General features: G+C 36.4%; 1 protein-coding gene across 2 annotated transcripts in view; it reads left to right on the forward strand.

The window, feature by feature from the left end:
- FANCC (FA complementation group C) overlaps positions 1–23,675 on the forward strand; it is an 83,104-nt gene that overhangs the window by 33,614 nt on the left and 25,815 nt on the right. Inside the window, exons 5-7 of one of the 2 annotated variants that reach the window (XM_056514246.1) lie at positions 18,345–18,464; positions 19,225–19,289; positions 21,889–22,053. In XM_056514246.1, the coding sequence (XP_056370221.1) occupies positions 18,345–18,464; positions 19,225–19,289; positions 21,889–22,053 (350 nt within the window). The remainder of the gene's footprint in view (positions 1–18,344; positions 18,465–19,224; positions 19,290–21,888; positions 22,054–23,675) is intronic. The other variant, XM_056514247.1, reaches the window with a different exon arrangement.

The following is a 23,675-nucleotide window of genomic DNA, read 5'->3' on the forward strand; positions in this document are numbered from 1 at the left end:
GTTATTGAACATAGTAAAAATGTTGCCTATTGTGATTGTTATTTACTAACTTAGAAACAGTGTATATTTTTATAGACCAGTAGATGGCATTCTTCATATTAAATACAGGTACACATATCTTCATTTTGTATTCATATATACATAGTTTTCTGTTTCACAGCATCTAATAAATATGCTTCCAAGGAAAGCTGTACGTTTTTTAATGGTAGTCTCAAGTTTAGAAGCCAGCTTCCCTGCTGCCCTTACTGTGTGGCATTGTTTTCACTCTTAGTTTCTAGTGTAGGTTTCACTAGTGAGAATTCTTTGTTAAAGTTCCTGACATTTTTGGTGACAGTGCAATATCCTCACTAATATGAAAAATAATTTCATTACATTCTTAGCTATATTCACAGTGCATTCCATTGAACCAAGTTTTTTAATTTTTCTGCCTATAATTTTTCGACAGATGTGTTAGAATTCTATCCATGTTTTCACTTGTTTTGATAGTGACTGATTTTTGATATTTGTGGGAGTTTTTAGCGCTTAGGGCTTTCTGTCCAAGGATCTGTTATATTAAAGAGTCTATGTGAGTAAGTTTGTGTGTGAACACTTCAAACCTTGGTTCTGAAGTACTTAAAATGAAAAACTCACCATGCAAGTAGCTTGAGTAAAAAGAAGCACAAAGGAACAGCTATTCCTTTTCTCTCGATTCCTCCTTCTCTCACTGATATAAAATTAAAAGTAGTATTCTGAATGGCATGGGATTTTTTGTATTTCCCCTTTCTTGTTTTTATTACACCGTTTCCTAATAACTCATTTATCTATGGTCATGCTTTGTATTTTTAAGGACAAACTAATCTATTTATTCTGAATGTTGGTAGGACGTCTCTCATCATATTACTTGGTTTGCTGCTCCCATTTTTCAATTTATTCTGTTACCTTTTTTTTTTTTACTGCTGCTGCTTTCACGTGTTTGTTTTCTGTAGGTGCAGGACTTTCCCCAGGTTGTCAGGTGCAACAAATCAGTCATCCTTTTGTGTGTGGTCTCTGGCTAGGAGCCCTCAGCCTCCCTCAGTGCACCAGCCCAGGCGCGGGAGCTGGCGCCGCTCAGAGCCAGGAGATGGCGATCTGTGCCCTGAGTGCTCTCCGGGGTGTCCCACAGGCATCCCTGCCTGCACAGGGATGGACCTCACATGTTGTTAGGGGTTAAACTACTGGTAATATTCTTGTAGACCTTCCCAGCTGTTCCCTGCATGTGTTTTGATTAAAAGGCAGTATTATGCGGTGGATTGCCGATAATTTGTTAAACTTGCCATAGAATGGCCTGGGTTGGAAAGGTCCCACTAGACCAGGTTGCTCAGAGCTCCATCCAGCTTGAAAACTTTCAGGGTTGGGGCATCCCCAGCTTGTCTGGTAAACCTGTGACAGTGCTTTACTACTCTCACAGTAAAGAATTTCATCTTAATACCAAATCTAAGCCTACCCTGTTTTAGTTTAAATCCATTTCCCATCACATGCTTTCATAGGAAGTCTCTCAATCTTTCTTGTAGGCTCCCTTCAGGTGCTGGAAGGCTACAATTACGCCACCCCAAAGCCTTCTCTTCTCCAGGCTCATCCCAATTCTCTCAGCCTTTCCTCACAGGGAAGGTGCTCCATCCATTTAATCGTCCTGGTCACCCTCCTCTGGACTCACTCCAACAGGTCCATGTCCTTCCTGTGCTGGGACCCCAGAGCTGGATGCAGCACTGCAGGTGGGGTCTCACCAGAGCAGAGGGTGAAAATAAAACCTGAGGATTAGCTATTGTACATTTTGCTTTATCTTCGGCTATTCTGTGTTACAAAAGTTTTCCTTTCGTAGTTAAAACTAAGAGCAATCATTAAATAAATATCTCATAAAAAAGGAAACAAGAACATTTCCCATATTTCCTGCTGCTAATAGTTGGCTGTTCTGGAGGCTTTTGTGAACAAACAAGGGATTCTGAGTAATTACAGGCTAGTGATCCCTTTTGTCATATTGCATTATTTATGTTTGGAGTTTTTATATGTTATTCCTATAATTTATGATTGGTTGAAGCTTGAAGCACTGGAACAATGTATTTTTAGAAATTTTATTGTTATGCTCTGCAATTATTGATGCTCTTAACATTCACAAAAGTGTGAATAATCCAATTTTTAATCCTACATAGGCTTATATCCTATGGAGATATATGGGAAATGCAGATTTTAATGTCATTTCTAAGTTGATAAGCCATCACAATTGGATCCAACAAACCCCAGTCCTACAAACTTAAAGGCTGTCTCACAACCCATATATAGTGTAAATCAGAATTTGGAGCAAGTGGTGAGCTTCATGTTAGCAGATCTAGACCAAAGTTGTGATTGGTTGTATTGATCAAGCATCAACTGGACAATTAGAGCCAAAAGAAAGCAAAAAGGTTATGTCAGTCAAAGCTAAAGCATGAGAAGTTGGAATACTCATTTTCTCAGGGCCGCTTATCAAAGCAAATCTGACAGAGGGCAGGAAAAAAACGTAAGCTGAAAGGGCGTGCATATATGCAGGTCTAAAAATACTTGGTGGAACTGAATAACTTTTGCCAGAAATTGGGACAGAGGACCAAAAAAAAAAGAAAAACCCAAAAAAAAACCACCAAAAAATTTCAGTAGAGTAGTTCTCAAAATGCAGAACAAAGCTGAGGAGGCCCAGATATTCTGTGACTGTTTCCTGAAGGCCATCTGTTTTGAAGAATAACTGGTATATTTTTTGGCAATATAGAAAGGCATACCGACACCAATGAAAGATTACTCATTTAAATATATAAAAAGAGAATATGTGATAATAACACAAAAAGAAGGATGTTTCTGGCTGGTGTCAGATACTTAGCTTTCCATAACGTCAGGCTTGGTTTTGAAAATCAGTTCCAGTTCGGCTCTCTCCATAGGGAAAGCTGTGTTTGTTTACTTGGTTGTCATTTGAGCTGGGTACAGCACACAGTCACTTTTTGTCACCAGGTGGCAGGAACATATTTTCTAAAAGCCAAGAAGTTTTATAATTCTGGAAGAAAACAATAATACCCAAATCCAATAATAAGTGAATGTGGTCAGAAGCTCCAAGTCATTTTTGAAAGAAGCAGAATTCCTGAATTAAGTTAAACAAGCACATAGGGTTTTGCAAGGCATAACACACCTTTGGGAAGAGTAGAGCAGGACAGATTTTACTAAGAATATAATGCATGTGGATGGACTGTATAAAAACTCTTCTGAATATCAAGTGGCCTGAACCATCCTTATGCTAAGTGTACTCTTGTGCAAAACTCTTCAAGAAGCAATCTGTGCAGATCTTGAAGGGTTTTCAAAACAGAAGGGAATAATTTATGAAAAAGGATGTTCCATTTTTGTGACTATCTCTGTAAAAAAACCCAGAGATGGTATCACTGCAGTCATGTCAGTTAAAACAGGAAAATGTTGCTGTTTGTCCCTAACAAAAGCAAGAGTAAGAAATCCTAGTCATCCACTGATCTCAGTTCATGCAGTAAAATGCTTGTAGGGACTTTTTTTTGGTGAAAATTGAGTTTCATCTTAAATAATAATAAACCAGTTGTGGCCAAAATTTCTGAAAATAAATTCAGAAATTAAACCCTTTTCACCTCTTAAGTATTGGATTTGCAAAGGTAAGTTCAGACCCTGAACAGAATTGCTGTTAATTCATGTGAGATCTGAGAGTATTCAATAGAGAGGCTAATTGAAAAGACTTATTAGTGACAGCTAGTGAAATTGAGAATTGAGATCATTACATTTCAGGGACAGTTGAGAGTAGCTCAGTGCCACTGCTGCAGGTGGTGTGAAGATAGGCTGCTCCAGGGGAAGGTGAGGAGAAAGCAGGTGGCCCAGAAGTGGCACAGTTGCATAAGAAGAGCAGAGCAAGTCCAGTGGCAGTCACTAGGGTCAGTGTGAGTCCAGTGAGTGCCAGAGCAGGCCCACAGTCTCAAGGCAGGCCCAAGGTTTGGCTGTGAAGTCGTGGCCAGGGGTCAGGCTCCAGGGCAGCAAGGTGTATGGCCAGCCATGGCTGCAGAACAGCTCAAGCAAGGACCAAATGCCTTGAAAGTGTCCTTCTCGTGGTGGGTGGGTTGGAATTAGATCATCTTCAAGGTCCCCTTCCAAACCCAAACCATTCTGTGATTCTGTGTAGGTTGTACACAGAATGGTACAGTGTTCTCTTCTTAGATAAAGAGTGTTGATTTGATTTTGGAGCCAATATATTTGCCGTCTTTTATACTCATTACCTACTATTTTTATTTGTATGCACGCTTTGTCAGATTAGGAAAACATTAGAAATTGTTAGGAAAGGACATCTGTTGAAAGTAATCCAAACATAATGTAAAGAGCATTTCTCTTCTTTTCATAAAAGGTATGCTTTTAATAATTAATTCTTTACAGAAGAAAATCTTCAAGTTCACATTTTTGTAGGAGACAGAAATTTAAGGTAACATGAAGAAAATACCTCAATATCTATTCTTTGGTTTGCTTTTTTATTTTAGGAGGGGCCTAAATCACTTGTAAATTGTCATTCCACAGGGAAATGGGCCCCAAGACCAGTTGATGGAAGAAGCATTAAAATAATGTTGGATTTATAATAAAGGATGTCTCTATGAGATAAGAATACTGCTTTAATGACATATATGGGTAATGTGTCTATTAAAAGGCTTATGAGTTGCTAGAGGACACACTGAGAAACATATTTTTTTCTTCTTATCTAGACAACTTTGAAAGAAGGAGATTAAGAGCTGAACAGAGATATCTGGCTTAAAATTATGAACATACTTCACCTGCTATTTATTACTGAGAAAGTTAAAGAAGAAAGAATATGTGTGACAGAACATAGGTTTTAGCAGGGTTCTATTACAAATACAGCATTTCCAAATTTTTTGTTGTCATTTCCCCTCTCTAAAGGGAGAACAATTTTAGTAGTATTTGGACTAAGATAAATAACTGGTTGTTTTGGACTATTTCTTACCTTTGTGATAATATCACTGCAATATTTTGATAATATATGATAAAAATATTTTACCATACCAAAATAATCAGAAGGGAATGTCAGTGTAGGAGGGATGGGAAGGCCTGGAGCAGAGGATCTGGTTTTGCCTAGCAGTTGTGGGGAGAGGGACGTCTGTGTTCCAGGAGGCATGCGTCCAAGAGACAAATGGAAAATGTTAAGTCTCCTGGAGGCCAAAGCAGTTCAAAGTTACTTAATCACTTTCTGAGACTCACTCTTGTGGTTTTACGGATCTTACAGCTTTTTTGGTATGTTTGGAAAAGCGTTGTCATTCCTCCTCTAACCTGTGCAAATAACCAGGAACTTTGATCACTGCAGAGATCATAGTATGTTCCTTCAGAGGAAAGACATCTGATGGTGATTAAAGTATGTATCTTGTTTATACTTTTAATATAATTTTTTTTGTGTTTTTTACTGGTCCTTCAGGCGTCTTTGTAGCAGTTTTCCTCAATCACTATATATGGAACTTACCCTTGCCTTCCATCAACGGCTTATATGTAAGAGGGTCTAAAGATATTTCCTCAGAGTGGTCTGGAGTGCTTGGAGATAAAAGGGCTTTTACTCAGTCCTTGATTGTTTTCATTCAGCCTTGCTTGTGATATATCCTTTTTCCCTTTTTTGCTAGGTGGTGGCACACTGGTTAGTGTAGTACCTCATAGTTACAGCCAGTAGACAATCTGTGCTTCTCACAGGAGCATCTGTAGCCAACTCCTGGCAAAACTGTTGAAATGGTACAGGCTACCTGTACCTTTTCTTAGAGAAGAGTGCAATAATGGCTATGTGTTGTGCACAGTAGTGTTGTACTGCTTAATTTTGTGTGATAAAACACCAAACAAAATCAAGAGAATGCATGTAGTATAAGTTTTGAACTCCTTTACCACCTAATGCTGAAATCAGAATTCAAAATAAAATTTCTGCTTAGGGAATTGCTACTTATTTTGGTGTTTAAGGCTTCTTTTGTTGTTTTCAAAGTTTCTACTGCTATTAAATATTTTTATAGAGGAAGGGAGCAATTATAATCAGAGGGTCATCATAAATGTTCAGTGTATGTAATAACAAAGTGACAGATGTAATTCTGATATATGAATGCTCTCTAGATACATGTCTTATCTAGAATTCAGTTTTTTGTGCTTCAAAGATCTAAAGCAACAGTTAGTTCATTTTAAAAATGTGGGGTGAATGGGTGGTGTGTCAGATTATATCTTTAGGTAGTTAGGTTAAAGTGAGTATTTCAGTGGTAGACCTGCTTGCTCTATGTCACTGGCTATCCTATAAGCTAAAATATTTTCATAAACTTAGAAGAGAAGTATTTATCCAGTTTTCAGACCATTCATGCACATTAAAAATAACTTGCTATGCAGGTTCAATGGTTTTCTTGTTGGACAGTGCTTACACTGGGGTCTTGCCACAACAGATGCAATAGATTATAAGAAGACAGCAAGTATAATAATTACAGCATGGAACAGACTGCTGGCAGATACAACAACGTAGCATTCTCTTTAATCATAGTGCTTCCCATCGTGTGGGTGGCCACAGGCTGCAAACATTTCAGTCAATCCCTTCTCCATGCTGCAGTGGTTGTAAAACAGAGCTGAAGTAAACAACATTCCACAGGCCATTAAGGGGTTTTAATTTTGAAAAAATATAGCTTCCCTTCACCCCTCCTTTTGGCTGCTTGCTTCTGTCAGCTCTTACCTACCAAATCAGTTCTGCTTGAACTAAATAGTATATAATGTACTATCTATGGGCTCTTTAGAAAGTTTGTTGTGCTTTGTTGCTGTTTGTTATCAAAATACATATTACTTTAAAACCTGAATGTTTTGTTGGTTTTTGCAGCAAGAAATAACCTCTGCCCTTACATTAAATGCTGTATTTAGTTTAATTTAAAAGCTTTTCATCTTGTTTTCATTCTCACAATTTCTTCCTTCTATGCCCAGTATGGTTTTGCTGTTTTTGTAAATTGCTTTATTATCTCTCTAGCCATGAGCACAAGGAGAAATTTCTGGTGTTTTTAACCTTGTGGCCAGTTTACTCCTTTGGAAGCAGTTTTCACCTCCTTGTTGTTTGAGGTATAGTTATCTGGAATCTGAGTTTCATGGAATAGATTTAAGCAGCTAAACTTGGTGTCATGAAAATATTTACACAGCATTTACAGGCCTTTTTTGAAGAATGTAAATCAGCTGCAGTTGAGGACAGATAATTTAATTTCATAAGTGCATGTGCATGAATGGATATGTTTAGATGGATGAATTTTTACATTGTAATTTGCCATGTATGGAATCAAGTATGTAAATCAGTTTGAAAGAAATATCTTAAGTGTCAGTGGTTAACAGTTCAAAGTGAATTTTCTTTTGGATCAAAACAGGACAAAAGACTTCTGTGAAACATTTGCACATTTTTAAGATCTGACATAATTAATTAAAGCCTAATGACTTACTGAACTCAATGTGATAAGAGACTTTTCAAATTTTAAATTATTAGTTAAAATATAGTTTTAAGACTCAAGTTGGCATGCTTTGCAGCATGTCCCAAGGGAGTAAACAGCACTTTCAGGCCATTTTCTCTGTCCTTTGTGTGATATCTTTGTGTCTCAAATACCAAGGATTTTATTCTTTTGAACTGAGTGCACTTCCTAAGGTGTACACACCTTGGGAAACCCACATCTAATAGCAGTGCTTGCTAGAAATTTGACATGTCTGCCTCTTAAACTTGCTAATGTACAGTTCTGTTAAAGGTTAAAGACCCCAAGGTTCTTAGATGTAGTTAGGTATGGGTGATGAGAGATATTGTAATAATTGACTGATGAATCAAAGATGAGTAATTGATTCAATGATAGTATATATTCAGGATTTCTAGTAGAATGTGTTTTAAAACAATTTAATTCATAAAGAGTGGGAGGGTGATGGAAGATGTTAAACTCTTTTGTACAAGAAGAGACTGGGGCTGGGTCTTTTCAACATAGAAAACATTTTAGAATGAAGATGGCTTTTCACAAAAAACACAAACTATTTCTAATGCTTGTTGTCTTGAAGTTTTGCTGAGTTCACTGTCAGTATTTTCTCTTTTCACTTCTGTAAAGTTAGCCAGAGGGAGTTCTTGGTCACTTTGAAGATTATTCATCTAAATAGTTAGTTAGTCTTCTCACTAGCTCTTTTGAGAATCAGCATTTCAACCTGATTTAGACCATCTCTGGTCACCTGTAGATAGTTACAGCGGTAGGATATAAGAGAATTTGCAATGTTTTCAAATTTGTAAGCATTACCATAGTCTTCTGGCTGAAAATAGAATACTATTATGAATGGGCTGGGAAAAAAACAGATCTCTCTTCTTCAAATATAATTCTTTAACAATGCCAAGCTAACATGATTATAAAGGACTTCTCAGCTTCTGGGCCAAAGTAAACAAAGGCTAAGTATGTCAAAGAACAAAATGAGAAACAAAGAATTCTGCTTTTCTGTAGGGCTGCTTGAGCTTTAACAGCAAGTGTCACAAATTGCTAGCCAGCTGACATTTCTCAGAGCACTTTAGTTGTGCCAGGTGGCTGTAGTAAAGAATAATGATTTGTTATTGAGACACAAAAAGAGGTCTATATATGAAGAAATTCTACTGGGATTAGATATTTTTATTCAATCTGATATAGCTGTGATCAGCAGTTGTTGTATCACCATTATAGGTGTATTTTGTGCTTTTTTTGCTAAGAAGTTGTGGATAGTTTTCTCCCCTTAGACTTTTAATGGCATGATACTTAGGAAGTCCAACCCCATAGCGATTAAAGTAATTTTTCCTGAATATCATTCTAAATTAGGTGCAATATTTGCTATGTGTACCTATTGGAAGTATAAAAATGGGTACATATATTCACTGAAAAAAGCATAAATTTAAAATTATAATTTTTCTAGTAATTAGGTGGTTCACAAATTTAAAATAAAAGCAAAACAATCTCACAGTCCATCCACTCTTTCTAAACTTATTCATCCCTCTTTTCCACATCATTTTTGTAAGGATTTAAGGCATTCTTCAGCGGGAAGTTTATATTTTGTCTTTTGAAAATTGTGGAGGGAAGAAGGAAATTAATTCTAAATCACAGGCTAGTTAAACCAGAGAGCTTTAAAAAAAAAAGAAAAAAGATTTATGGTTGACTCTGGTAGAGCTATTGAATTTCCTTTTGTAACTTAGTGTAAATGTGTGTTTTATTTCAGCATCAAAAAGTCTCCCCTTTTTAAATACAAAAAGTAATGGCACTTTCTAGGTGGGTGTTTCTTAAAGAGAAAGGAGAGAGAAAAGGGATGGAGATTTGAAACTGCTTTTCCTGTCTGAGGCCAAGAGTAGACTCAAAGCTTGCCAGCCCAACAGTTCTTCAGCTTTTTTCTTATGATTTCTGAGGGTTTTGTTAGCGACTTGCAGATGTAGCTTAGGCTTTGGAACTCATCCATTAAAAAGTTTCATTGTCTTAGCCACAGTAGTAGTGCAACGTGTTTTTACTGTACCAGTGTCACACAAGGTAACTGAGGTTAAATTGGTGAGGGAAAACAGTGCAGCCTTCCCTTCCCCTCTCCATGATTTTCTTTTCCACATTTCATTTGGAAATTAGGATCATGAAACAGGTAGGATATGAGCTTAGTCTTTTTACTGAGCTACATGTATCAGCAAGATTAATACAATTCATAGCATACTTTAATTTCTAAAGAAAAAGTATATTTTCTTCAGTGGGTTTTTGAAATTTATTTTGTTAAGTTTTTCTTGTAGGTTTTCTTGATACTTTAGTGTATTTTTGCCATAATTTTTAAATATTTTTAAAGAGAAAATTGTAGTTATGGTTATTGAAACAAAGTTAAGGAAATTAGCCTAATATAAGGGCACCTAAAGCAGTTTTACTGAAAACACTGATTGAAAGTGAGCCTTCTTAATTCTTCAGGGACAGAACAGGGTTAAGGGTCATTGTCAGGTAGAGTGTGAAGAACTTCACAGAATCTATATTTTCATGTCTGGGAATGTGTGAAAAGCAATGAAGTCTGCATATTAATTTTCTAAAAGAATAGTATTATTCCTGTTGCGGTTTTTTCTGTTTTGCTTTTAGGTCATAAGTAAATCAGTCTAGACATTTATCTGTAGGTTTTCTGTAACTTGATCACATGCTTGAATGACAAAATCCTTGTCTCTGTAGGAGTGTTTAGCAGAATGAATTGTTTATGATGAACTCATCTGTAATGGTTATCAATGGAGATTTAGTTGTAGGCATATCAGGCTTTCATTCCAAGTGAAGAAAGACTATAATGAGAAGCTCCAGCAAATCCTAAGCATGGACTTGTGAGGAGCAGTTTTATTTAGTGTGCTGGGACAGAACTTGGCTAATGAAAACCATCCTGTAGATGCATGCATCCATAAACTGTGCTGAAAGAAGTAAACTCCCTGACAGTAAATGTCAGAAAGAAATGTAGGAAGCAAGCCTCTCCTAGCCCTCTACTTAGGCACTTTGACCCTAATTAACTAAATTACTGAAGACTATTCCAAGGTTTCTTAATGTTAATTGAACATTAAACTGAAGTGGTTTGTTTTTTGCAAAACCTCTGTGTGGGTACTGGAATAGACTCAGTTTGATAAATTGAGAGGTTGTGTTGAGTACCTAATAATTGAAATGTATGTGCATAAGTAATGTAACATTTTGTCTGTCTGACATGTGTTTTCACCAGTTTTAATTTCAAAGGAGAAACTAGAAATTTTTGGTTAGGTTATCAATAGTTAACAGAATTTTTTTACAATCTTTTACTATTTTTTTAGCATAATGTGTTCTCACATACTTATAATAACTGTTGTTCACAAATACATGCCATGTAATTTCCCCAGATTGATACACTGAGAATTTTATAAAATGTTGAGAAAACAGAATAATTTTGAGTAAAATAGTACTTCAAAAGCTAGATGATATTTAAACATGTATAATGTTTTATACCTTATAGTCTTTTACATTTTGATTTTGGTTTGTGGAAAACAATTTTTCCGTCTTCTCCTGGAGCTACAGAGCAAGTGACAAGAGGTCTTAGAAGCAAAATTAAAAGTCACTGATGTTTTAATGAATGGATAAGTGTGTGGAAATAATATAAATTATGCTATGTCAGCATCCCAGTCCTAGAATTGATTTCATTGACACTGAAATGATCTCAAATGAATGTACTGCTTTGTCACTTACATACATAGCCACTACTATTCTTCATAACTGGCTGCTTATTTCATAGTAAGAAGATTTTAAAAGTACCAACTCTGTGTTTTTATTGTCAGTCATTTAATCAAGAGGATATGGGACACAATAAACTCATAAGTAGGATTTTTAAGAAAAGATTACTAAAAATACAGAATTTGTTTTGGTTTGAGCTGCTGAAAACTAAAAAACAAAAAATTTATTTATATTTGCGAAACAAATCAGAGCATATCTTGCTTACTGAGGAATCTGTTTAAATTACTTTGGAAGTAATTTGGGCTGTTAGAATCCTACATTCAAAGAAAACCCCTATTATGTAGTACTTTTATTTTTAAAATTATGACTGGAAATCATATTGTCTGATTTATCTGTAATGTTGTGATCAATTATACAGTTTTGTAGTACTTTTTTAGCCAGATCAGAAATAGAATTTGACTTGTTGTCTTCTGTGTTGAAAGCCATGGGCCATCTGCCTGTAGAGGAAACACCAAAGAGCAACACTGATGTACAGATTCTTGAAGTCATTGACATTCAAGAAATTCTCATTCCGAAGTCTGATCAAATGCAAATAAGAAATAGCACTTATTTCTAAAGCTTCCTCTGAATAAGATGTAGCTTTCTGTATGATACCTGCTTTCTTTTAGCAGAACTGAGGAAATCTGGTTCCCGTTGAAGCTGATAGAAAGGTCAGAAATAAACCTGTTACTTGACCAGATTTCGGAAGTTTCCCCTTGGGTATCCATGCTGTGCTTACTCCAACAGATTCATACAGATCATAATTTTCAGCAAAATGTCATTAGTGGTCTCATCTCAAAAAATAACTGCACTTTGTGGCTTCAAGCAGAATATACTTAGGAGAAGTATTTCTTTAGAATAAATGATAGATTATTCAGTTTCATCTTGCTCTACTCTTGCTTTGATAGACTCATCCAAGATGGCAAAAAAGAGCTCAGTATCATCGCTGGGAAGTCTTAATTAGTGTCAGGTTTGAATGGCTTATCCCAGTGAAACCATCCATCTCCACTGTTCAAAATATATTGGAGCTATTGATTTTCACATCTGCTTCTGAGGACATTCAGAACCATAAATATTTTGGAAAGAGTGTGTTGAGAAGTTTCCAGAAATAAATTGGTTTATCTGGCTCCCCTGGAATGTCTTTGAAACTGTGTCATAAATTCCAGAACAGTTGCTACACCAATACAGTTACTAGCATAAGACTTGCCATCTTGTAATAAAAAACAGGCTCTATTTTTTATGTGTTGATGTCTAATTTCAGAAGTAACCGTGGCTTTAATTCAAGTTTCTGTATTTTTCTCCATTGATGTGTGCAGGAAAATATTGGCTTTTTCAGAAAGAAAAGGGATAAAAGGGTTCAGAGCTTTTGGCTCCCTGCTTGGTATATACAGTAGCAGTACAGCAGTACATACAGTAAATACAGTAGCAGCACCTAAAGTACCTTCTGCCTTGCTGGATTGCCTGGGGCAGACTTAAATGTTACTTAAATCAGGGGAGGGACAAGTTCTGCTCCAGAAAAGTAATTTCCAGGGTTTCATAGTCATGTGCCTCATGATATGGTTGTTATAAACAAAGTTATGGAGTAATTCAACAAATCCCTTACAGCATATGGAAGTCAGCCTTCATTACTTAAAGAGGAGTATCAAAAGAGTTACCTTAACTTATGTGAAAACTGTTTTAATTGGTTAGCCCTCTTCAGAATCACAGAAGCTGGAAAAGACCTGTAAGATCAAGTGCAGTGTTAACACTGCACTGCCATATGCCACCCAACCATGTCCCTAGTGCTACATCTACATACCTTTTGAACACTTCCAGGAGTGGTGGTGCCACTACCAATAGGCCAGCCTATTCCAGTGCCTGGCAGACCTGTCAATGAAGAATTTTTCCGTAATATCCAGTCTAAAACTCCCCTGGTGCAGCTTGAGACCATGTCTTCTTATGCTGTCAGTTGTTACTGAGATTGTAACAGAAGAGACCAACCCCCACCTGGCTACACCTCCTTTGAGGCAGTTGTAGAGAACAATACAGTCTCCCCTCCTGTTTGGCCCCTCCAGGCTAAACATCCCCAGCTCCCACAGCTGCCCCTCATGGGACCCGTGCTTCAGACCTTTCACCAGCTCCTTTGCCCTTCTCTGGACACACTCCAGCACCTCAATGTCCTTCTTGCAGTGAGTGGCCCAAATCTGGACTCTGCATTCAAGGTGTGGCCTCACCAGGGCTGAATACAGGGGGACAGTCACTGCCCTGGTCCTGCTGGCCACACCATTGCTGAAGGAGTCCAAGATGCCACCGGCCATCCTGACCACCTGAGCACAGCTGGCTCATTGCTCAACTCCCACAGGTCCTTTTTGGCTGGGCAGCATTCCAGCCTCTCTTGCCCCAGCCTGTAGTGCTGTCTGGGCTTGTGACTGGACCCAGTGTTGGGCTGGACCCAGCACTTCACTGAATCAACTGCCCTCGGCCCATTGATCCAGCCTGTCCAGATCTTTCTGCAGAGCCTTGCTACCTTTCAGCAGATAAAATCTCTCACCCAACTTGGCTTCATGATCAGACTGACTGAGGGGGCACTATAGAAAATCAGACCTAAGCATGTTTTGTCTCCAACATTCTGAGTATTGCTACAGGAATGGTGTGATTGTGGAGCTGGGGGGGTGCTGTTCTGAGCCAAGTTCCTGCTCTAAATTGAGACTCATGCTTAGTCCCCCTCCCCCATCTCACTTCTTGGAGCTGGTTGTGCATGAGTGAACAAAATTGTGTGACAAGTCTAGTTTACATAAGAGGCGTGCACCAGGTGAACTATAAAAGGGAATGAATCAGGTCTCATCTTCATTTTTTCTGTCTTTCTCTCTTCTTTTCTCTGGCTTTCTTTCTCTTTTCTCTCTTTCTCCTCTCTTTTTCTTTTGTCTTCTTTGTCTCGATATCCCAGCTCCAGATCATCCACAGGACAAGGACCACAGTGAGGGCTAAGGACTGGAGATGATTTGTTTTCTTCCCTTGCTTTGCCTCAACAAATCATATCCTATCCCTTACTCCATACTGAATTTTGTTGTGGGAGTGGGGAGGTAGTGGAGGTATGCTATAGGATCTTGTCGATGTGAAGCAGTGTGCTTACACTGATTAAGTTTATCAGTTTACGTCTTTTTGGTAATGCTCATAGGATTATCTGCCTGTTAAAGATATTAGAAATCTCTCTTCAGCAGTGGATTTTGAATTATCTGCAGTATTACTCAGTATAAATTGTATCAGTAAAATAAATTTCAATGTTGTTCAAAGACATTGGTCATTGTGAGTCATTTTATAAAAAATTATCAATTAAATTTCCGATTGAATGGGATTTTGAATAGTATGGCTTTAATCCTAGGCTGCCAATAGATTTCTTCTCTTGCAATTGCAGCCAAGGTGATTTCCCTGTTACTTACTCAGTGGTGGAAGAAATAAAGAAAAAAGTCAATTCTGATATTGCAGTGTGCCTGACTGTTGTTTGTTTTCCAAAATTCACCATCTTGATTCTGGAAATGCGAAAATAAAAGGCTCTTATTTTTTTTTTCCTTTTGAACAGAGTATTTCTGCTGCAGATCAACTTCCCTGGCTTGTAGAATGTGATATTAGTGGATTAGACAGGGAATGGTAATTGATTCACTGCCAGGAATAACAGATGATTATGTAGATCTCCAGCTGTTAATGTTGCTGGAGTAGTGTAGGATCCATGACTAATACCATCAATACAGGAGTGCATTTAGTACTGACAATTTTCTCATCATGTGCTTGAATTTTGCTTAACTATTGATCTTTAAATGATTCCTTAAAAGTCATCTGTATCAAGTTGCTGATCAATACTGTGGCTCTGTAATATGTCATGTTTTTTTTATTTTCCAAAATGCTTTTGGGGGGGATTCATAATGTAATATTGGAACCTGTCATGAGGTTTGAATATTTGTATTGCTTCCTGTATATGTGAGAAAATCTGAAATCTTAGATTTCTCTCAGTACTTCCTGAAAGAGTTAATTTCAAGTATTTCCAAGCCCTTCTCTGCAAGGCTGTTCTCAGTCCATTTATCCCTTTTGGAGATATTGGAGATTATCCCAGTTAAGGTGCTGGACTTTTTCACTTGGCCTTGTTGAACTTTGTGAGGTTCACACAGACCTGCCCCTCCTACCTCTGGATGGCATCCCTTCCCACAGGGAATCAACTGACATGTGTCTTGGTGTCATCTGGAAACTTGCTGGGAATGCACTTGATCCTACTCAGTCCCACTTCATCCCATTGATGAAGACATTAAATATTCCTTATCCTAACAACTCATTTGTCAAGTTGGGTGAAACATCAGTGTTAGTTTTTCCTCCAGACAGCTAATATAGAGTAGTAAAATAATTATCACTTAAAACCAAAATTATATAAGAAATAAATAAGCTACTTTTTCTAGAGAGGAGGAGAACTTTCTGTATATGTTCTAGAAGAGTAAGAAAGCTTTTAAACTGAAATAAACAAATGCTTTAACTTACTGTTAACAAATATCTTTGTTGCATGTAGGGTTGTCTCAGGCTTTCCACTGCAACACTGTCAGTAAAATGAAATACATAAGACATAGAGCTGAATTTTACGTTTTCTACCTTTAATACCTCTTTGTCTTATATAAATACCTAATAGCTCCTTTCATCTTGACTACAGTATCTCATTGCCTGTGTTTCCCTTGCCCCCTTCTGGCTGTTCAGAGATTTTGTACATTTCAAGAAAAAAAATCTGCAAATTCCTTGCACATAAATTGAAAATAAAACAACAAAAACCCAAGAAAGTAAATAAGCACGTGAAACCCCAAAACAATACCAAACCAAAAACCAACACTGGGAAGGATTGCAGGACATTATGCAGACTCTGATGCTGTATAGTCATTTTGTCTTCTCTTTTCTCCTATTGCTTGGTTAGCACTGGCTGTTGCACAAGGGTAGGGCAAAAAGGAATTTTGAAAGTGCTGTTCATAAAGAGTGTTCAATTAGTTTTAGCCTTAGGAAAATTCTAGTTACAGAAAGGGTTACTAGATAATAAGTTTTGTAGTGTTGCAGGTGAATATATGGGGTTTTAAGCCACTCCCTCATTTAGCTGTCACCTGCTGCCATGTCAGCCTGTCACATCCTTTTCAGAGATTTTTATGTTTATTGTCAATGGTCAAGCTTTTTGTAAGTATTTCACTGAGCAATCCACAGACTGTACTTTTCAAGCTCCTTCCTTACCTCTAGTGAAAGTGGCATCCCAGGTTTGTTGTTGTAACTCCTTGTTTGTTTTGTTTTTGATTTTCAGTTTCGTCCCTTATCTCATTCTGCTTGGCAAACTGTCCTATTTTGTAGGTAACCTTGATAGTGTTCTTAAAATTTAACTTTAGTAATAGTTGCAAAAGACAATAAAAATATATAAGGGTTATTATTTTTTTACCAATAAATTGATTAAGGCCTGTTGGGAGATTGTACAGTTTAAATAGATTTTAGCTTTCACTTCTGACAGGCTTATACATTTTCAAAATCCACTCTTTTTTGTCTTTTTCTTAAGAATGCAAAAAAATTGAATATAAGTTACTACTCTGAAACTGTTTTGCCACAGCAATTTTAATCCTTTCTGGTTTTTGGGAATTCTCTGAATGGCAATAGAACAGCAGTTGCTTCTGTTGAGGGCTATCTAGGAAAAAAGTTGTACAATGAAGGAAAGTTATATTTAGGCATTTAACATAATTCTTCAAGGTAGTAAAAGAATCCTGAAGTATGATAAATAGGATATCTCAAATGCTTGTTACTTATTTTGATAGCAATGAGTTTTCTTAGAGCTCTGGTGTTCTGCTGATTCTTCTCTCTCACATCAATCAAATGTGGAACACATGTATTGAATATATCTAATGCCAGGACTTCTGAAGCAGTTGCTTTGGGATATTCAACAAAAGCACATATAAATACTTGAATTTCTGAAAGGAGAAAAGGAGTTAATGAGATTTCTTTGTTGTTGTTGTTGTTGTTGTTGTTGTTGTTGTTGTTGTTGTTGTTGTCTCAATAATCTTTCAACAGGTTCCTCTTTTTATTAACAAGAATTCATAGAATGAAGCAGCCTAAACCCATGGAAGTCACAGGGGTTTTGTCTGAACCTTTATTTAATCATATGTTTTTTAAACTAAGGCCTTTTACTGTGTATACTAATCCTGACCCTCTGTTACAAAGAATTTTATATACTTAGTGCCATATACAGTTTATACTTTAAGTGTCAGTGATACGTAAAGCACTGAAATGAACCCTGGAACATAACTGTTGTTATGTCAGCATGTAGCAGTCAAGAACAGGAAGAAATGAAAGCTGTAAAAAATGCAGAGCAGATAGTTTGATAATTAACACAGAACTATCTCAGCTCAGTTGTGATGCCTGGATGCAAAAACCTGCTCAAGATTTCACTTTTGATTTTCATAATGAGTTTGCTGGGGAAGGTGATGGGGTGTAAGACCTGTCCAAATGACAGCAGAGCTGTAGTACTGAAGAACTAGGAAAGCATGAATTCATGCTTGCAGAACCAGTGTATCAAATCTGTTAATCTGACTTAGAAACTATCAGCAAAGGAATGCTTATATTATCGTATGATGTACTTAAAAGGTTTTAATAAAATGTAAAGCATTGGAAGTGAATTGGTAGAGAAGTAAATGTCAAGATTAGTCAATGATAAAAGTCTTAAAATTATGAGAAGATTAGCCAAATTACAGTATGAGACCAGACCTTGAATCCCAGAGCATCTTGAAAAAGTGGTATGGAAAAGTAGATGTTAACTTCACCGAGAATACAGATGATTGAAATAGCTCCCAGGGAACTGAAACCTAGCAAAGGTTTTGATGTGTATGTTCTCCACTGCTGTTGGATAGCTGCTGGAATTGTGTGGTGTGAGTGAACCCATATTTGATTGTGGCAGCTGCAGCATTTTCCTTATGGTTGGTGGGAGCTGTCTGCTCTTCTGTATCCGTGGTATAAAATGGCCACAGCCGACCAAAAGCCTTTAGCCCAGACAGGGTTCAATAGCTGACCTGCTCCTTTACACAGCCTGTGGTAGCCTGGTACTTCATTGCCATTTTGTTGATTTCTCAGAGTTTGCTGTGCCATCTCCTTTCTTCTTCTAAGTGGGAAAGTAATGAATCGGAAACCAGTACATTCATATCAGCTCTGGGCTACACATCAGCAGATTATTATTGTCACTTGGTTAAAAATGTAAGTATTTTGTGTAATTGAGATTTCTTTAATAATAAATCACCAGTTTATAAGCACATACATGCAGCTGTCATTGTGATAAGGAACATGAACTGGACTTTGTTTATCTTTTCTTACCTCAGTTACTTTTACAACCTTTTAAGGGAAAAAATGAAGTGGGAGATCTCTGGACAAATGAGAAACTTTTATTAGATTACACTGTAATAGATGTTCATAAAAACAAAATTCCCACTGCTGTTGCACTACAACAAAAGAAACACCCTCTTCTATCATTATTTTTGCCCATGAAGTTAAAATTGTATTTATTATTTTATGTATTAGAATGTAACTTCTGAATGTTTCTTTTTACTACATTTGCTACATTTAAAATGGGAGATGAGCCCTAAATGTTAGCTAAAGTCACTTTTATATTTAAGATATATAAAAGTAATGGGAATAATATTTCAAAATATATTGACTTGAATTAAACAAAGCATGTAAAAATTATTAGTAATGCTCTTCTGAAAGTTACTCCTTAACTCATGGAAAAGCAGAGCTAAAATGAATATATTTTTTGTTTTAAAACTTATAAAGTATAATGTGTTAAAATAACATTTTGCAGTACAGTTTGTTCAGTGATTTGGAGGCCTTTAATTTAAAATCAATAGTAAAAAAAATTTAAAATTTATTTACCTTTACAGTACATCAGTCACACAGAGAACCATGCAACTAATGTCTGCTTATTGGCAGTAAATGTAATATATTTTATTTTATTTAACAGATGGTTGTTTCATTAGTAACAGAACTCAGAGAAAACCAGTCCAATGGACTTAACATTCAGGAGAGGTAGGTGTTATCTAAACATAGTTTTGATATGTTTTGGTTTGGGTCATTGCAGTTCAGTGAAGATCATGTTACAGTCTTGGGCAACTTAGGCTTAGCTGAAAAGTTAGATAATTTAAGGTGTGGACAAGCTTGGTAAGTTTGGCTTCGCATTAGAGTTTGTACTTAACCTAGGAGTTACAGAACAGTTGGAAGGGACCTTCAAAGATCATTTGCCTAACAGTGTTGTTGTCACTATTTCTCACATGATCATGCCTTTTTGGTGTCTGATTTGTACCTTTCCACTGACCTTGAAGTGCAGATCAGTCAATTGTTGGTACTGTAAAAATTATGTCATTTGAATGTGAGTAGACCCTATTGATTGCATATAAATTAAGTGAATTGCAGCTAAGAAAAAAAAGACAAAATGATGATATTTTTAATGTAAACTGTGAATTCAAATTGTGTCTTCAATTCATTAGATTAAATTATTAAAAAATAAATAATTAATAATAAATAAATAAAAGTAATAAATACAAATAAGCAATGCTTATTCATAATTAAATTATTAGTGATGAAATTATTACACTAATAGTGTTATGTAATAAACTAAATGAAATTATTGTTGTTATTACTAAATAGTAAAATAAGTAAATAAAAGCATTGAAATATTAATAAAATTGAAATAATTAATAGTTAATTAATTGAATGAAAGAAGATGCCTGTGCACATTCTGTTGCCCTCCAGAGCCAAAATGCTCTGAATAAAAGAGGCTATGAATAAAAGAGTTTTATGACTTATTTTACATAGCTTGTAAAATTACAAGAAAGAAGAGGCTGATTGAAATACTTTTCTTGTATCATGAGCCAGAATCTTGGCTATTATTCTCCCCTTCCTCTTTGCACCTAGATATTTGTTAAAGAAGATTATATGTGCTGAATTTGTTTAGAACTGATGTTAGTATTAAAATCATGGATGCAGTTAATGAGGAGTATCACAAAGTTTCTTTCCATTTAGGAAATAAATGCCCACATTTTTAAAAATAGGGTGAAACAGACTTAGCTGAAAAGCTGGTTAAGACTGTTGGGAACAGAAATACCTGATTTTTGCTGGAAGAAAGGGAAGATTTTGAACTTCTGTTGATTTTTGAGTATAGAAATTATGATACAGTTATTTATTCAAATTCCAATGTTTGCTTTTAGAGGTGTACATTTTCTCCTTTCTCCATTTGGTGATATTTTAAAAATTCAGATGTTAATATCTGTCCAAATTAATTGTACACAGCGGACTGCATTGTGCACTATTCTCTGAGAATGTATTTTGAAGATTATGTAGAAGAAAGTTGCCTTTACAGTGCTTTTCTTCTGAAGTTAAGTAAGACTAAATTAAACTGCTAAATTTTGCTAGTCCTGGATAAGGAATTAGAAACATAATTTTGCAAAGGAACTGATTTAGAACTTCAGGTCTGTGTATCCTGGAAAATACTGCTGCACAATATGATCATCCCAATAATTACCATTTCCTACAAAAACACTTGTAACAAAAGTGCATTTTGAAGTATTTCAGTATAAGAAACCTGAAACACATATTTAATCAGGTAATTTCTCAGAAATGTGCATCTTTGAAAATGTGTAATGTTGTATTTCTCTCTCTGTTTAAATGATAAATGCTTAATACCTCATGTCCATTTCCATACTGCTGAGCAGCCTCTTAATTCCCATCTCAGGTCTTCAGAAGTAGTATTGGTGCCTCCTCACAGAAAATGCTTCCAGATTCTTGCAGAGAATGCACTTCTTTTAGTGAATCAGAGGAAACTTGCAGGAGCTCACAAAGCCTTTTGCAAACAATGTATTTTATTTTACCATGTTTTAATGTGCTGCAGTTCATTATTTCATGGTTCTTAGTCTTTAAAAGTGTCTTCCTGTCAATGCTACAGTTTCATGTGCTAGAAACAATGTATATTCTCTGGGAAAGGTGTGATTTCTTTTTGAAAATCTAGTCTCTGCCATTTAAATTTTCTTAAAGTTCCAAAGTTTCTGTATTTTCTTTATATTCCAGATTCCACTGTCTTTAGTCATTTCCAACCATGTAGTTTTAGTGAGAAGATCCAGCAAGTGGTTTGTATATTGAGATCCAAAGGTGTTACACATTCCTTCCGCTGTAGATCTGTAAGACAAAATTTTTCCAGCTGAGCACTTGAAGACAGCAGGATTCATAAATTGTTTCTGTTAATAGGAAAGAGAGGTTAAAAAAGCAACAAAAGGCCTGAAAAGCAGCTAGGTTTTCTCTTCTGTGGCTCTAGGAAACTTACATGGGAGCTGTGAATCTCTAGTCTTCCTTCACTGACCCTGGGAAAGATAGGGAAGTGTCTGCTAGGAAGGATGTGGTGATGGAGCCAACACAACTGAGTGTTCAATTCAGAATTGTGTTGATATCTCTCACATGGTTTGCTTTGAGCACTTAAATGTCACATTTTATATGACTTAACATTTTGCACACAATATGGAATGATAATGTCAAGCCATTCTAGTAAATAATTTTTCAGCAGTTAGGTATGCATGTCTTACATTTAATCTTCTGTAATTAGTTAATGTTCTGAATATGAACTGTGTTTTTCCCTCAGCATTTCAGCCAGTCATGTGAATGCTATGTCCATTTTCTGTGTGCCTCTCATTACTTTGCCTGATCTAACTCCATTGCTGGAAACTCTCCTTCTTTACCATGGAGGTTCATCAAAAGAAATTCTCAGTTCAGAGTTTCTAGAGGCTGTAAATGAAGCCTTTTTAAAGTAAGTAGCAGGGTTTGTATTATTGTTTTGCTTTTTCATAGACTATCAATTCAATTCAATTCAATTCAATGTCTTTTTTCTAGGTTTGTATGCTGAATGCACTGTACACCTTTCTAGTAAAGTATTTCCCTTGCAGTTAAATAGCAGAGGTGAGGCTGTGGACAAAGCAGAATTTTACATTGCTGATGCACAAACTGTGACATAACAGCTTTTAATATTGACTGGGACCTTGTCTTACCTATTCCCTAGAAAGGAAGTTAAAACCTTCAATAGATTTTAGGAATTTTGTGGAAATCTTGATAAATTATGGAAATTGTGATAATTTTTCATAGAAATGTCAACTTGACAATTTGGAAGCCACTTTAATTTTTCTGTGTGTAAGATAGATCCTTACATATGATGTTTTCATAATTCTTTTGGGTCTTGATGGGGTTTTTCTTGTGAAATTTGTTCTCCAGACTTTAAATTCTCCTGGTTTTCAGCAGATTAGTTTTAATGAGTCTGAGAGAAGAGCAATTTATGAAATACAGCTTTGGTTGCTTTGTTACCCCTAAATCCACTGTTCTGATAAAATCAGTCTGTGGATGAAAACCAGCTGAGCGAAGCCGAACATTAGCAAGGTTGACTATGCCAGGAAAGATATCAGGGAAAGCACAGCTTACTTTTGTTTGAGAATTGCTTTATTCAAGTTGTAGCTGAGGCACTGTGTTATAAACAGGTTTTTTTAATACTCGAAAATGTCCCTTGTGAACACTTTATGTCAATTACTCATTTCTCTCCTTTTTTAATGAGTTTTAATTGCTTCCTCTGTACTCATCATAATTTCTGAGATGTTCTAATGAAGATTTTTGTGGTAATCCATTGACGGCTCCAGACAAAAGTAGATAATTAATGGAAAAGTACAATAACTAATCCATGTGTGTTGCTAGAAGCCAAGGAAAAGGAATGAAAAAGGAATGTGGAGGTTTGTAGTGAAAGATGTGCCCAAAAAGACAGAGCTGTCTTTCAGTTTTTGAACTTGTCCATCTTTTGTGGCTTCTGACTCTTCATATGTTCCACAAGTTTGAAAGACTTTGAGAGGAGGTTCACAGGCTCTGTACAGATGGTTTGTTCTCATATCAGTAAGCTGACGGGCAGTCCATCACGACACACTTCTGACGCTTCATGTTGTGAGTAGGGCCATTCTTTGGATGGTCATAAGAGGTTCTTCTGACTGAAATAAATGTCTCTTTACTTAGCTGTTGAACTACTTACTTATCACAGTGAACAAAAGTATCTGATTTCACTTGGCTTATGACTAAGTGGCTCTTTCAGGGTCCTCAACAAAAGTGCATGGTTTCCCTGAGAGCAGATACAGGCTCACATGTGCTTTGCATGGTATATTCCTGAACTGTCACTGAACTCATGTGGTTGCAATGTGGATGTGCTTGTATTTTATTTTTTTCCTGCTCTGACAACTGGCTTCTATTTTCCCTGACTCTGTTGTGTTCTGAACATGTCTTCTTCTGAACATGGGTGAAGTCTGCTCCAGAAAATAGGGCTGTTGCAGGCTCCAAAGAACTCAAAATTGTCCTGGTGGGACCATCTGGAAGTTCAGCTCTGGAAGTATAGTCATTACAGTT

Source organism: Oenanthe melanoleuca, chromosome Z (assembly GCF_029582105.1).
Source record: "Oenanthe melanoleuca isolate GR-GAL-2019-014 chromosome Z, OMel1.0, whole genome shotgun sequence".
Classification (NCBI taxonomy): Eukaryota; Metazoa; Chordata; class Aves; order Passeriformes; family Muscicapidae; genus Oenanthe; species Oenanthe melanoleuca.